Source organism: Oratosquilla oratoria, chromosome 11 (assembly GCF_046742065.1).
Source record: "Oratosquilla oratoria isolate Oo_2021 chromosome 11, ASM4674206v1, whole genome shotgun sequence".
Taxonomy (NCBI): domain Eukaryota; kingdom Metazoa; phylum Arthropoda; class Malacostraca; order Stomatopoda; family Squillidae; genus Oratosquilla; species Oratosquilla oratoria.
In genome coordinates this window covers 4,129,617-4,145,456 of record NC_134787.1, presented here as the reverse complement: position 1 = coordinate 4,145,456, position 15,840 = coordinate 4,129,617, and the positions used below count along the sequence as shown (strand labels likewise).

The 15,840-nt window shown below is 36.6% G+C and overlaps 1 protein-coding gene across 1 annotated transcript in view; it reads left to right on the top strand.

The window, feature by feature from the left end:
* Window positions 1-15,840, top strand: part of LOC143029929 (polycystin-1-like protein 2) — a 187,079-nt gene that overhangs the window by 149,432 nt on the left and 21,807 nt on the right. Inside the window, exons 29-31 of the mRNA XM_076193140.1 lie at window positions 6,567-6,823; window positions 10,593-10,774; window positions 14,950-15,087. Coding sequence (XP_076049255.1) covers window positions 6,567-6,823; window positions 10,593-10,774; window positions 14,950-15,087 — 577 coding nt within the window. The remainder of the gene's footprint in view (window positions 1-6,566; window positions 6,824-10,592; window positions 10,775-14,949; window positions 15,088-15,840) is intronic.

Sequence of the window (15,840 nt, the reverse complement as noted above, 5' to 3'; positions counted from 1 at the left end):
TCCATAATAAAAGGAGGTGAGCTCACCCCATACATAAAATGAAACAGCATACATGATGTTACAATGATGTGTGTCAGTCACCCTGCCAGAGATGTTGACAGAGGTAGACTATACCTCCTTCACCTTTCTATGTAAGGAGAGTTGACAGTGAGTAACTGCTCCCTTCCTCTTCCTCCAACCAGCTGATGTAGAAACCAACCCACACACTAACACAGCATAGTCAACAATCCCATGTTTTCCTTTAGAGAGATCTATGGGAGAGCCTGACTATTGCTGGCCACAATAAGATCACATGTTTTCAGGCGGTAAAATTCAGTGGAAGGGATTTCTCCTCGTCTTCTCTTTTTCTGCATGAGGGGATGGAGAGGTCGGTTCACCAATTAAATGAAGCGGTCTTGCTGGGGATGTGCTGTGTCTTGCTACATTGCTTCAGACCCAGGGTATTGGGTGAGATGCAGGAATGACCCATCATCCAGGAAGAACCAAGAAAAGAGAGATGGGGGAGGGGAGTTGAGTGGGAATGAAGGGGAAAAAACCCTTGTTATATGTATGTACGTATTATCATTATTAATCCATACTAGGTATTGACTGTATAGTTATATGCTAACAATAATTTAGGAACTTTAAATGGATTCTGCTGAATCAGAGCCATATATCATTCATTCATATCAGACTAATCTCCATATGCTGTCTTATGTGTGTATTTACCTAGTTGTATTATACAGGAAGGGAAGCTATGCTTGTAGTGACCTGTTTTTGTATCTCTCAGTATCTAGTTTGTTCTTAAATTCTTGTATGGTTTTTGCACAAACTATTGTTTTGTCCAATTTGTTCCAGACATCCATTACGCTGTGTGGAAAACTATTTTTTTCAGATCTCTTCTATAACTATCCTTTTTGAGTTTCTTTTCATGTTCCCTTGTTTATCTTTTATCCCACTTTAATAAGTCTTCTCTGTCAAGGATATCCATGCCTTTCATGATTCTGTATATTGCCAGTAGATCTCCTCTTTCTCTTCTTTGTTTCAGTTTTGGTAGTTCCAGTTTAGACAAACTTTGCTCATATTTCAATTTTGAGAGTTAGTGCCATCTTTGTTGTTGCTCTTTGGATTCTTTCTAATTTCTTTATATTCTTTTTTGTGCTGGGTGTCCATAGTGTCATAGCATACTCCAATCTTGGTCATATCAGTGTGAATATTAATTTTTTTACCATTACTTCATTCAAGTAGATTTCTCCAACTACTTTGTTTATATACTTGTCTGGTGACATGTCTTTGTTGATAATTACTCGTATGTACTTTTTAGAGCTAACTTTTTTTTACTTCCTTTGTACCAATTTTATATATTCCTGAATTTTTTTTCCAAACTCTATTATACTATATTTCTTGATGTTGAAGTTCACTTCCCACTTTTGACACCATTCCCAGACTTTCTCCAGACCTCTGTAGTGATTCAGTCTTATTCCATACTTTCTTTAGTAGTTTTGTGTCATCTGCAAAGAAATTATAACATTCTACACCTTCATTCATGTCATTTATATATATATAGCAAACACTTATCATTTCTTCCTAGGTTGAGTTTTTATCTCTAAGTATACAGATTTAAATTTTTGTTCATAATTTCACCCATTACTACATGTTCCTAAATGAAGAAACAAGGATGGAAGAGAAATAGAATATATTAAAAGAAATTAATAATGAGGGAGTGAACAAATATGTACCACAACAAAAGCAAGAAAGAGTATACATAAAAAGCTGGTGCAACAAAAAATGTAGTGTGGCTAAGGATAGAAGAGACAGAGCTTGGAAAAGATGAAGAAACAAAAAAAAGAGTTAACGGCAAGCATACATCAAACTAAGAAATTATTATGTAAAAATACGCAAAGATAAAAAGAGAAACTATGAAAGAGTCATAATAGAAAAATGCAAGGAACAACCTAAACTTTTTTACAGGTATGTAAATGGTAAACTGAAAAATAAACAAGAAATAGAAAAGCTGCACCAGGGAAATTATGAATACACAGAACTAGAAATGGCAGAAATTATGAGCGATCATTTCAAATAGGTATTCACAATTGAGAATTCACCTAACTGTGAGGGAATAGAGAGAGAGACCCCCCTCCCCCATGAAGGAAATAACTGTACCACAGAAGGAAATCAGCAACCAAATAAAAAACCTGATGTCAGAAAATCACATGGTCCAGATGTAATTGCAAATTGAATACTGAAAGAATGCATAGAGTTAACTGATAACATATACAATATAATTAAATACTCACTCCAAGAAGGAAAGGTACCACAAGACTGGAAAATGCAAACATTGTACCAATATATAAAGGAGGAAACAAGGAAGATCCGACCAACTACAGACTGGTCTCCCTAACAAACACAGTAGCAAAAATATGTGAAAAAGTTATCAAAAGTAGATGGGTTAAACATCTGGAAGAAAAAACTATACTGAATCCAAATCAATTTGGATTTAGACAAGGAAGATCATGTACAACAAACCTGATCTGCTTCTATTCAAGACTAATAGAAATAATACAAGAGAGGGATGGATGGGTAGACTGTGCCTTTCTAGACCTACAAAAAGCATTTGATAAGGTACCACACAAGAAACTAATAAGAAAAATAGAATCAATAGGTGGCATCAGAGGAAAATTATTGGAATGGATGGAAGACTTCCTGACTGGGAGAAAAATGAGGGTAGTAATTAGAGACAAACACTTGAATTGGGAAGAAATGATTAGTGGTGTCGGTGGTACGAGCTCCAATCATGTTTGCCATGTATATAAATGACATGTATGAAGGAGTAGAGTGTTATATGAATTTCTTCACAGATGACACAAAAACACTAAAGAGAGTAAGAACCGAGGAGGATTGTGAATCATTACAGTTAGACCTGGACAAAATCTGGAAATGGACTCAAAAGTGGGAAGTGAGCTTCAATATCAAGAAGTGTAGCATAATGGAGTTTGGAAAAAGTAAAAACAGAATATCAAGAAACTATAAGATTGGTGAAGTAAAAAAAGTGAACTTGTAAAGAGACCTTGGAGCAATAACCAGCAAAGACATGACACCAGGCAAACATACCAGTAAAATAGTTGGAGAAACCTTCTACCTCTTAAGATCGATGAAAGTGGTATTTGACTACTTGGATGAGGAAATGATTAAAAAAATAATAGTTACACTTATAAGACAAAAGCTGTAGTACACAGCAATACTATGGACACCCAGTACTAAAAAGAATATAGAGATTAGAAAGAATACAAAGAGCAACAACAAAGTTGGCACCAACTCTCTCCAAATTAACATATGAACAAAGATTGTCCAAATTGGAATTACCAACTCTGGAACAAAGAAGAGAAAGAGGAGATCTGCTGACTATAGAATCATGAAAGGAATGGAAATCCTAGATAGGAATGATTTACTAAAATGGGACAATAGAAAAACAAGAGGACATGAAAAGAAATTCAAAGGAAACTATAGAAGAGATCTGAAAAAAATAGCTTCCCACATAGAGTACTGGATACCTGGAATAATTTAGATAAAGAAACAGTGTGTGCAAACACTATTCAAGATTTTAAGAAAAAACTTGATGCTGAAAGATACAAAGATGGGTCACCACAAGCATAGCTCCCTTCCCGTATAATACAACTAGGTAAATTATCCTGTTTTTGTATTGGTATGAATTTATCCATTCTTTCATTATATATTTCTTTTAATATCATCCATTTCTCTTCCATCTGTGTTTCTTCATTAAAGGAGTTTTCCTAATTCACTTTTTGAAAGAATTTTCCGAGTTTCCCAAAACCCATTTTGTTATACATTAGCCCTCCTTTTCTGTATTTCTCATTTCTTCCCAAATAAATTTCCTCTTTTAGTTCAAATTTGATTAGTATGCTGTCACTCTTCCCAATTGGTGTCTTGTATTCCATTTTATCCACAATTTCAGGCTCTGACATAAATATTATGTCTAGTCTCAATGGTTCTTCATTATTTCTATATCTGGTATTCTCTTTTACCCATTGAGTCATTGTGTATTCAATGGTCATGTCCAGTAGTATATTTCCCCAAAAGTCCTCTCCACCTTTCACTGTCATCTCTCCAATATATTTCTTTAGGTGTTAAAGTCACCCATAATTACTAAATTTCCTCCTTTCAGTATTTCATTTAAAGTATGCCTTGCGTCTTCCAACATTTTGGAATGGTCACTCACTATCCAAGAATGTGTTTTTGGGGGGCACATATATCACTACAAATTTTCTACTTTTCATATTACTATTTTCAAGTTTTATCATAATCAGTTCCACATTATTATTATTTCCTTCTGTTATCTTTGCCACATTTAAACCTTTCTTTGTCAAAAACATGATTCCTCCACCCTGTTTTTCATCTCTATTTTTTATCCAATGATTATATAAACCTTGTCCAACAGTATTTAATGGCAGTGGACCTTTTAATTTCTTCTCCACAAGTTCATTATATTCAGCTTCTCTTCCACCAGATAATCATTTAATTCATTTAATCCTGAAATCATGCCATCTATGTTGATATGTGTTACTTTTAATTTTTCATTTTTCCTCTTTTATATATATATATATATATATATATATATATATATATATATATATATGTATTTACCCAGTTGTATTCTATGGGAAGGGGAGCTATGCTCATGGTGCCCCGTCTCATGTCCCAACATCTAGTTTGTTTTTAAATTCATGTACCCCGGTATAGTGTTTGTACACACTAATATTTCATCCAGTTTGTTCCAGACATCCACCACTCTGTATGGAATGCTGTTTTTTTTTTTTTTTTTTTTTTTTTTTCCAGATCTCTTTTATAACTGTCATTTTTTAGTTTCTTTTCATGTCCCCTTGTTTTTCTTCTATCCCAGTCTAATAAGTCTTCTCTATCAAGGACTTCCTTGCCTTTCATAATTCTATGAATGGTCAACAGATCACCTCTTTCTCTTCTTTGTTCCAAGGTTGGTAGTCCCAGTTTAGACAATCTTTGCTTATATGTCAGTTTTGAAAGTGTTGGGGCCATCTTTGTCATTGCTCTTTGGATTCTAGTTTCCTTATACTATTTTTTGTACTGGGTGTCCATAGTGTCGCTGCGTACTTCAGTCTTGGTCTTACCATTTCCTCATCCAAGTAATTAAAAGCTGTGTTTATTGATCTTAACAAATTGTAGGTTCCTTCAACTATTTTCTTTATCTGTTTGTCTGGGAACATGTCTTTGGTGATAATTACTCCTAGGTCCTTTTCAGAACCAACTTTCTTTACTTCCTTTGCACCAATTTTATATTGTCCTGATATTCTTTTTTTACTTTTTCCAAATTCCATTATACTACATTTCTTAATGTTGAAGTCCACTTCCCACTTCTGACTCCATTCCCAGACCTTGTTCAGATCTCTCTGTAGTGATTCACAATCTTTTTCTGTACTTTCTTTAGTAGTTTTGCATCATCTGCAAAGAAGTTCATGTAACATTCTACACCTTCATCCATGTCATTTACATATATAGCAAACATTATCAGAGCCAGTACTGATCCCTGTAGGACACCACTAATCATTTCTTCCCAAGTAGAATTTTTATCTCTGAGCACCAATCTAATTTTTCTTCCATGCAAGAAATCTTCCATCCATTTCAATAGTTTTTCTATATACCTCCTGTTGTTTTGAGTTTTCTTAATAATTTTTTGTGTTGTACTTTATCAAATGCCTTTTGCAAGTCCAGGAAAGTACAGTCTGCCCATCCATCTCTTTCTTGTATTATACCTAGTTGTATCTTACAGGAAGGGGAGCTATGCTCCTGGTGTCCTGTCTCTGTATCTCACCATATCTAGGATGTTCCATGCATCCACCACTCTGTGGGGAAAGCTGTTCAGAGTATTTATTGACCTGTTATTAAATTTATGGACATGATTGATGAAGTGCCACCTTGTAAATAGAAAAGGTTAAGATCTCTTGCATAGAACTGTATATCTAAAATTTTATGAGTTACTGTGTTCTGATGGCGAACTTGGAAAAAGAGGAAAAATTTACAAATCCAATAGATGGGGAAACAAATAACAAACAGATACAGAAAATTATAAAAACATTAGATACTCATAACAGAATCCCCCCTCCCCTTACCCATAAAGTAGTAGGAGTAACCCAAAAACAAAAGTACAATTTCATAAACACTTCTCCAGAACAAGTTTCAAACACACAACTCTAGAAAATAGTAAAATAACAAAACTGATATGAAAAATTAAACTAGACATAGGTGCCAAACTTTTTTTTTTTTTTTAGTTGTGGAAAGGGTAATAGAGAAAGTTAGAAAACATCCATGTTGAAGGCCCAGACAAGATCTCAAATATTCATTTAAAACACTTTTACCTAAATATAATAAAAGCCTTGTTTGATACCTTCAACCACACCTTGTTATGCAATAAAATTCCATAAGTCAATCTCTCAGTTACCCCAGGCCTAAAAAGGTTAATTCTCTCATTGTGACCTCAGTTTTGCCATTTTGCTCTTTATGTTGTCCAGTTGCCCAAGAACAGCACTTGTCCACAGGTCCCCGAGGGCCACCGCCACGTCTCGTGCATGATATCATAGGCAACAGAGACATTTCAGACTTGAAAGAGCTTAGCGACAAACTGGTGCAGGAGAGGGCCATGAAACTCATCCTTCGAGACTTAGCCTTCTATTTTGTCTTCCTTGGGATCCTCTGGGTCGTCAGCTCTATCAACCCAAATGCTATCTACATGGTTCAGAATTTCCGTAATGCCTTCATCAAGGAAGGGGACCCCATATGGGATTACAAGAACAAGGTAAGTTAAAGGGCCATCTATGGTAATAAGGGGTCAAATAAACAAACAAGCAGGCAGGCAGATAGGTAAGTTGTATTTATCTAGTTGTGTTTACCTACATGATATAAATAATCAGTCTGTCAATCCATTGCCCCAGTTCTCTTTTGAACTGGCAACAGCCACTGGATTGGTCCATTAGTCACTCAAAAAAGAAATCTTGTGTTGTCTGGGTATGACAGGTGGGGCAGCACAAAATGAGGTATATTTACCTAGTTGTATTTTAAGGGAAGGGGAGCTATGCTCGTGATGTCCCGCCTTTGTATCTTGCAGTGTCTAGTGTGTGATGTCCTCTGTGTCCTCTGATGTCCTCTGTGTAATGGTTGCATCTAGGGCAGTTTGCTTCCATAGTCAGTCTCACTATGCACTGGCACCATCCTAGTGCTAGGCATTGACCTAAATACAAGCATGCTAGTGCAGTTCTTACCTGTTGTGGGGCAGATGCCTAGGGATTCAGTGAAATAGTCTTGAAATGCTTGCCCTGTTATCTAAATGTAAATGTGTTCCTGCATGATGTGTTGTGTGGTGTAGGCAGTAGGCTGTTGTAGATGTTTGAGTAGTACACTTTTTTCAGTTGGTTATGTTTGTATGATGCAATGAGGTGGGTGATCATGGCTAAGGGCTCCTACAGAAAACTGTACCCATCATTTTTATGTCCTATTCCATAGGGAGGATTTTGGTTTATGTATGCAAGTTTTATATTGGGGTGGTTTTTAGTGCATCCCATTATTACTTTGTACATTTTGTAAGATGTCTGTGTTTGCCATCCAGATTGTTGGAAACCATGCTGTGAAAATGCGGTCAAGCACAGCTCCCAAGAATCATTTGCAGACTATGACTAGAGCAGCTTCCCCACCCATAACCCTGTTGTTTAAAGCCTGCACCTGCAACTGATTTCAACATGCTTAACCTCTTTCTGACTTTTACCTTCAAGTTCCTAACTTGTAGTCTTTCTTGATTTATTCTCATGACCTCTTAACCTCTTCAATACAAGTCTAATTCTCACTTGCAGCATCAGATGTCTAATGTACAATGCATCACACTACTTGTGTTATAAAATATAAAGTAACTGCTATATTACTCATTATCTTTCACTCTGAGTAATAGTAAACACAGAAAACATGATCAAACTAGTTTACAGAATTCAGGGGTCACTCAGCTACAACTACAAATTAGGTACAGTGAGACCTCTCATTAACAGACGTTAATTAGCTGTGTTTGCAGTGTTTTTGCTGTGTTTTCAGTGTTTTGGAGTGGTTATTGAGTGGTATAGTGATTGCACACACTAAACAACAGCACCAAAAAGACCGAAAACACCGCAAACACAGCTAATTAACGTCCGTTAATGAGAGGTCTCACTGTATAATCAAGATGCCAAAGCCGGCATTCTTGTATAACTAATTATGTCTCATAGGCATCATTGTATGGAAGAAGTTAAAGCCCTCCTATCCCTAATCAAGAGATCTCTTCTGCTAATGTAGTCAATCCTGTGTAGTGACCTGAATACCTTAATCATACCACCTTTCTATTCAATCTTTCAAAGTTGGCCAATCCAGCACTTTTATTCTCTCCTCATATGATTTATCTGCCAGGCTGGGAACCAGTTTAGTTACTGCCCTTTTGTATTCTGCCAATCAAGCTTACATCCTTCACTCTGTGTAGGAACCATACCACTGATATATACAAGAATTTAAGATCAAACTCGATGCTGAAAGATACAAAAGCGGGTCACTATGAGTATAGCTCTCATCCAATGAAATACAACGAGGTAAATTTGCAAACATGTTAGTATAGCTTATAATACCTTCTTTCATGTCATAGAGAAACATTTTTGGTGACAGTGCTTAACCTTGTGAAATACCACTGGTCACAGCTTCCTATCCTGACACCTTATTCTTTACTACTAGTGTAGTAGATTGTATGAAGGGTTGATTGTGCCAACAGTGCTGTATGGGGCAGACACATGGAACATAAGAGAGGATGAGTATGAATATGAGATGAAATGTCTGAAAAGTATGGTAGGGGTTACTAGTCTGGATAAAGTGAGAAACCAGGAAGTGAGGAGAAGAGCAGGGGTGGAAAGGAAATTGGAAGATAGGGTTGATTAAAGAGTATTGGGATGGTTTGGACATATGGAAAGAATGAGTGAAGAAAGATTAATAAAAAATGTGGAAGGCAAAGGTGGAGTGAGTGAACATGAGGGGGCAACAAAGGATGAGATGGATGGATGGGGTAAAAGGCTCATTGGAAAACAGGGGAATGTCTGTTGAGGAAGGAAGGGAGAAGACAGAAGAGAGGGGTGAGTGGAGAATGGTTGTATATGGATGATGCTGTGATGCATGGAAGGAAGTGGATGGGGGAGGGGGAGGGAGTATGTGTGAATGATATTTTGATGCAGCCCAAAAAGATTTCTCCCCATCCTCTCTTTTTTTCTGCATCAGGCGGGATGGAGAGTGGTTCACTGATTAAATGAAGCAGCCTTGCTGTGGATGTGCTGTGTCTTGCTACATTGCTTCTGACCCAGGACAATGGGCAAGATGCAGAGATGACCCATCATCCAGGAAGAGCCAAGAAAATAGGGAGGGAGGAGTGGTGAATGGGAGTGGAGTATATGGGGATGAAATGGGTGGGAGTGGATTTATGTGTAAGGGGGAAGAAGCCATTGGTATATATATGTACTAGTGTAGTATATATTAACTCAAAGTTGTTCATGAGTGCTAGTGGCAAAGTTTGTTGTCTTTGGTAATAGTAGTGGCTCCATCTGTTATCTTTGTGGTTGTGGTGGTGCCATCTGTTTTCTTTGGTAATCACAGAGAAAGAGTATGACAGTTGGGAGATGGTTGTCCAGTTGCCTGTTATTTGGTTGTAGGAGCTCCTTCCTTTATAAATTGTCATATTCAAAGTGATTTTTTTTGTCGAAGAATAGCTGGTGGACACATGGTAAGAGGTAAGTCCAGTTAAGTAACAACAACTAGGTAAATACAATCCTTAGTAAGTCCAATATCAAATTACAGTAAATATGTTGAATTTATTATATTTATTGGACTGATGACCCTCCCCATTTTGTCCATTATTGAAGAATCTATATCCAAAGGCTTCTTTCCCATTATAAGGGAGGTATCTAACCAAGGCATGCACCTATTCCTAAACCCATCTATCACCCATTTGTTTATCTTTAAAACTACTTGTGAATGAACAGCAATCCTAACCCCCCACCCACCCACTGCCCAGGTTAAAAGTAATGCAGCAAGACATGGTAGCATTGATGGATGATCATAATTTAATCATGGTCTTTTCATAATTTTATCCATTTCCAGTAGAGTGATCATGATTGGGTGAAAGGATGATACCTGAAAGGATGCTCTTCCCAACTGCTATGTGAATCATTTTAATTAGATGAGGAGGTTGCCATATGATGAAATGTAGGGGGAGGGAGTAACTCAGCTCCATCTATTGGGCCCTGCTGTGAAAGTTCTATGCCTCACTGCATTGTCATCAGTCCAATCAATGTAGTTGGGGTCATGAATAACCTTTCATTCATGAGGTGCTAGAATGAGAGGGTCATTAAATGGCTTTTAATGTATGTTAAGTGTGTTTGTGCTTTGACTTAACTACCCCCTTCATAAGGGTGAATAGACCATTGGCATATATGATACATGTATATACAAATTCAGATTAATGTCGACTATGTACCATTTAATTTTCCTTTTATGTTGCCATTTCTTGAGCTCAGGTGACAAATTCAGATCTGTACTGGCGCTGGCTGAAGACAGTAATGCTGGATGAGTTAAGGACAAGACGCTGGTACAATGGTGAACCCCCATATGGACTTCGTGGGTTCCTTGATGATAAGGTCAATCGGATTATGGGCTACGCTATACTCAGGCAAATCCGACTTGACAAGAACAAATGCAGGTGAAACATTGGTTGCACTATGAAACTTCTGACCATATTCACCCTTTATCTTCCCATACCTACTTCCGTGACTTTGCACTGATCAATTAGATGATCTTATTTAGCGTAGAACCTCTAGATCAGTGGCTCGTAACCTGGGGTACCTGTATCTCCAAGGGGTATGAAAACCTTAAACATAGAGGTACGAGACATGATAACCAATGCATGATACTGTATATTTACAATGAGAAAGCAAAGCAAGGTTTGTATCACTAATCCTTTTCATATGTTTGCATTGTATTTGTATTGGATGGGGATATGAGAACATTTTCTGAGATATCAAGGGGTACAGGCACTGAAAAAGGCTAAGAACCACTCTTCTAGATTCAAAATAAAAATTAATGAGTTTCTGAGATCATTAAATATGACCACTTAAATCACTAAGTAGGATGGAGTTTGTCAATCAGTGTCCATTCAAGGATAGAGGTTAAAGAGTACAGCCGCAGCCTCAGTGGAGCACTTCTTGGAATAAGCTATTATGGTTAATTATACCAACAATCAAATATGTAGATCATGCATTACAGTATTTTTGCCAATAAAAACAAGTCATTAATAATAAATGCTGCTTCTGATTTTGATTAACTAGAAACATGCAGCTCCACAGTGGCTGGCAACAATCCTTGGGCCCTTCCAAGGATTTCACTGGGAAGAAATTTAAGGCTGTTGTCTGTGTTGCATCAGTTAGTTCATTATACCAGGTGTCTCTTACAGGAAACCCATTGACCCCAGGTAATCAGCCACAGCCACCAGTTTGGCCTACAAGTCATTCAGAGAAAAGATTTTGCATTCATTATTTTAGGTGAGAGTAGGGTAGTATAGAAGGAAGTGCTCGGTGTCTTCTATGTGGTAGTTCCAACTGAGTTGGAGTCTGTTGCCAGCCTATTCTGTGTTGGTACTGTTACTGTTGTAATGTGGTGATAGCTTGAATGTAGTCATACTGGTGTGGTTGTCACATTCTTGTGAGTGATTTCTCAGTTAGGTTGATGCTTGGGAGAGTCTGGTGAAGTATACAATTTGGAATTCTGTTGTGGATTTTTTTTTTATATTTATTTGTTTATTTATTTATTTTTATTTGTTTTTTTCTAGTACAAGGGGCATGCCCTGGAGAAGTTTGACCATACTTTTTTTTTTTTTTTTTATCTATTTCAGTAGTTGATGCTTGTGATATGGTGTGACCCATTCCTCCTCCACTCCTAGTTCTACTCTATCCTTCACTGCATCCCACTCCTCTCTCAGCTTCTTCTTATACTCCTCCTTTTCTTTCTCATTTAAGCAGTTCACTCTAAGTACCTCCCTACCATCTGCCCTTTTCCTCCTCCATCTACCCTCCACTCTCAACCCACCTTCCACCAGAAAACAATCTGACACTCCCCCCCCAAACATGTACATCCTTAACTCTTCCTACCATACTCCTGGTTACCACTACACTGTCCATCAATGCTCTGTCTGCCACCCTTCCATCCACCACCCTCTCCCATGTGTACTTATGCTTGACTTTCTTCCTAAACACTGTATTTGCTGTCATCAACTCTCTTTTGAGACACATCTCCACCATCAATTCTCCACTACAATTTTTACCTGGACCTCCATACTTCCCAATCACTCCATTGGTTCATTTCCTACCCTAGCATTAAGGTCTCCCAATACAACTACATTGACATTTCTCCCTAATCTCTCTATGCACTCATTTAAATCTACCCAAAAATTCCCTCTCCTCTACACTCTTCTCACTACCAGGTCCATACTCACAAAAACCCACATCTCCCTTCCCAGGTTCACCTTCATCCACATCAACCTTGAAGAAACCTCCTTCCACTCCACTACACGCTTACCTATCTCTTCACTTACTAGTATAGTCACCCCTTCTCTCCCTCATCCTCTCTTCACTCCTGAGAACCTCCCAACTACACTCCCAAACTCACTCTCGCCCCTCCTTTTCAATTTAGTTTCACTCAAAGCCAACACATCCATCTTTCTTCTCACAAACATACTGCCTATCTCTTCCCTTTTACTCTCATCTGTACCACATCCATACTCCTAGACCCTCTTATGCCTTTACTTTTTTTTTTTTTTTTTTTTTTTTTTTTTTTTTTTTTTTTTTTTTTTTTTTTTTTTTTTTTTTTTTTTTTTTTTTTTTTTTTTTTTTTTTTTTTTTTTTTTTTTTTTTTTTTTTTTTTTTTTTTAAAGAATTTCCCCTATGGGGCTACAGGTAGCAGGCTTCCTAATCCTAACCCCTGTCCCATTTTTTGTCCCCTCTTACAACTCAAGTGGAACTTGGTGACAGCATTCTATTCCCCACCACAGGGTAGGTGAAAAAAGGAAATGAATATTCAGAGAAATGGTACAGGACAGTAACAAGGGGTTGGGGGACAGCATAACGGAGGGACAGTCATAGTATAATAAAAGTGTCATCATTTCTCTATGAACAGAGTCTTCCTCTATCACAGACAAAAATGATGTGTGGCTCTGGTCCATAGGGGCACCCCATATAGACCCTAAAGTATCAACTGCATGCTACTTTGCCACAATAACATGCAGCCAATACCCCAGACGGGGACAATACCCCAGATGGGGACTTGTAATTGTACTTATTGTTATTTTTACTTATGTGCATAACCTTGCATTTACTTGTGTTAAATTTCATTAGCCACTTTTCAGACCATTGCTGTAGTTTATCTAAATCTTCTTGAATATATAATTGCTTTAAGTGACCATTTGCCATTCCATACAGTTTTGTATTATCAGCAAATTTGGAGACAATAGATTTCAGTCCTTGGTGTATATCCTTTATATATATTATAAATAGAAATGACCCAAGAATGGAACCCTAAGGAACTCCACTCATAAAAATTTTCCATCAAGAAGTTTTGTCATTTAGAACAACTCATTATTTTTTATCGTTTAACCCATTACTAGTCCAACTTAATAGGCTACCACCTATTCCATGTGAAGCTAATTTAGTAAGTAGTCTTTTGTAGAGGGGCAGTATCAAAAGCTTTTGCAAAGTCTAGATATGTTAAATCTATGTTGTTTCTTTTGTCATAATATGAGATGACTGTGTTGTAGAATTTGAGTAAGTCATGCAAGAAAAATTCTTTCTGAATCTATGTTGGCTATTATTTATCAAACAGTTACTTTCTAAATGGTGTTTGATAGTATCTCTGATGATAGTTTCCATAATTTTTCCTATGATTGAAGTCAAGCTTAAAGGCCTATAGTTACTTGGTTTCTTTTTGTCTTCTTTTTTGAATATGGGAGTAATGTTAGCTAGTTTTCATTGTCTTGGACATCTCCAGATATAATTTTTCTCTTTCTTCTTCTTCTTCCTCTTTTTCCAATTATCTCCTTGTCTGTGTAGTGTAAAGGCACTTTTATGTTGTTTGTCAATCATCTGTATGCCTCACCTCTCTTTTGTTTAAGTGTTTGTCAGGCAACAATTTATCCATGCCCAATAATCACAGATCCTTCTCCTCTTGCTTTTATAATTCTCAATTTCTTTTAAGTAATTTACTGTCCTCTTGAGCTTTTATTCATTTCCAATACTACGTATATTTTGGAATTGAAATTCATCTTCCATGCTTGGTATGTATGTATATACATGTATATATATATATATATATATACATATGTATATATATACATGTATATATATATATATATATGTATATATATATATATATGTTATATATATATTTATAAATACACACACATATATATATATATATAGATGTTTATATATATATATATATATATATATATATATATATATATATAATTTTTTTTTTTTTTTTTTTTTTTTGGGGGGGGGTGGTAACCACCAAGAAAATCAGAAGGAAACAGTAATTCCCAAGTGTTTTCATGTTATTCAGGTGAATAACATGAAAGCGCTTGGGAAATTGTTTCCTTCCGATTTCCTTAGTAGTTGCCAGCAAAATTTGTGGATCACGTGTTACTTTAGTGGTCTTTCTGCATATATGTATATATATGTATATATATGTGTATATATATATATATATATATATATATTTATATATATATCTATATCTATATATATATATATATATATATATATATATATATATATAATGTCTAGATCATGTATGGATGTTTGTGAGTCTATCATATTGGTGTTTCAGTGTGCCTTACTCCATGCAAGAGAATGTCGAATGGTGCAGTGGCATCCGAGGCATTGAACTGGAGGACTCAAGAGACTACTGTGCGCACTGGAAGGATACAGAAGACTTTGAAGGTGCCTGCAAAACTCCAGAATTCAGGTGAAGGAAGGGGTTACAATTGAAATTTTGTATTTGTGACTTTGATGACACTAATATAATTTATAGTATGATCATGATGGCATTAAAGCAGCTCCATCCCTTTTACTAATCTTGATTATGATTGGCTGACATTTCTTTAGATAGACAATACCCACACACACGTACATCGGATTCACGGCAAAGATTGGAACTCCGGAAAAGAAGTGCAATTTTTATGGATCTCAATGATGAGGGAGTACCTCTGTTGTATTAGTAGGGAAGGGGAAAGCTCATGGTGTGGTGGGAAGGTGAAGTAAAGGAGAAAGAGAGAGATTACTGATGAAAATGGAAGGGAATGGGGAAGGGGACGAACGGGCCCCGGATGTTAGGAGGGGTGTAAACAAATGGGGGGGCAGAACACACAGATGAGGAACAACAAGGAAGCAGAGGTGTCAAAAGTAGAAATATAGATAATAGCAGATCAATGGAAAGAGAAGATAACTGCTTTTATGGATTTAATGAGGGAGGAGGTGACAACCTCCCCTCGACTAGTAAATCTAGAGGAGAATCTAAAAAAATGAACGAAACATGGGAGGTTAAGTTTAACCAATTAACACTAGTTACCCAAAGAGTTGATTAACTGGAAGAACTAAAGAAGGAGAATCAAAACCTAACTAAAGAAATAGAAGAATTACAAAGACAGTTAATAGAAGTAAAAGATGAGAATGAGGAATTAGATGATAATTATAAAGAGAATAAAGAGTCCATAGGAAA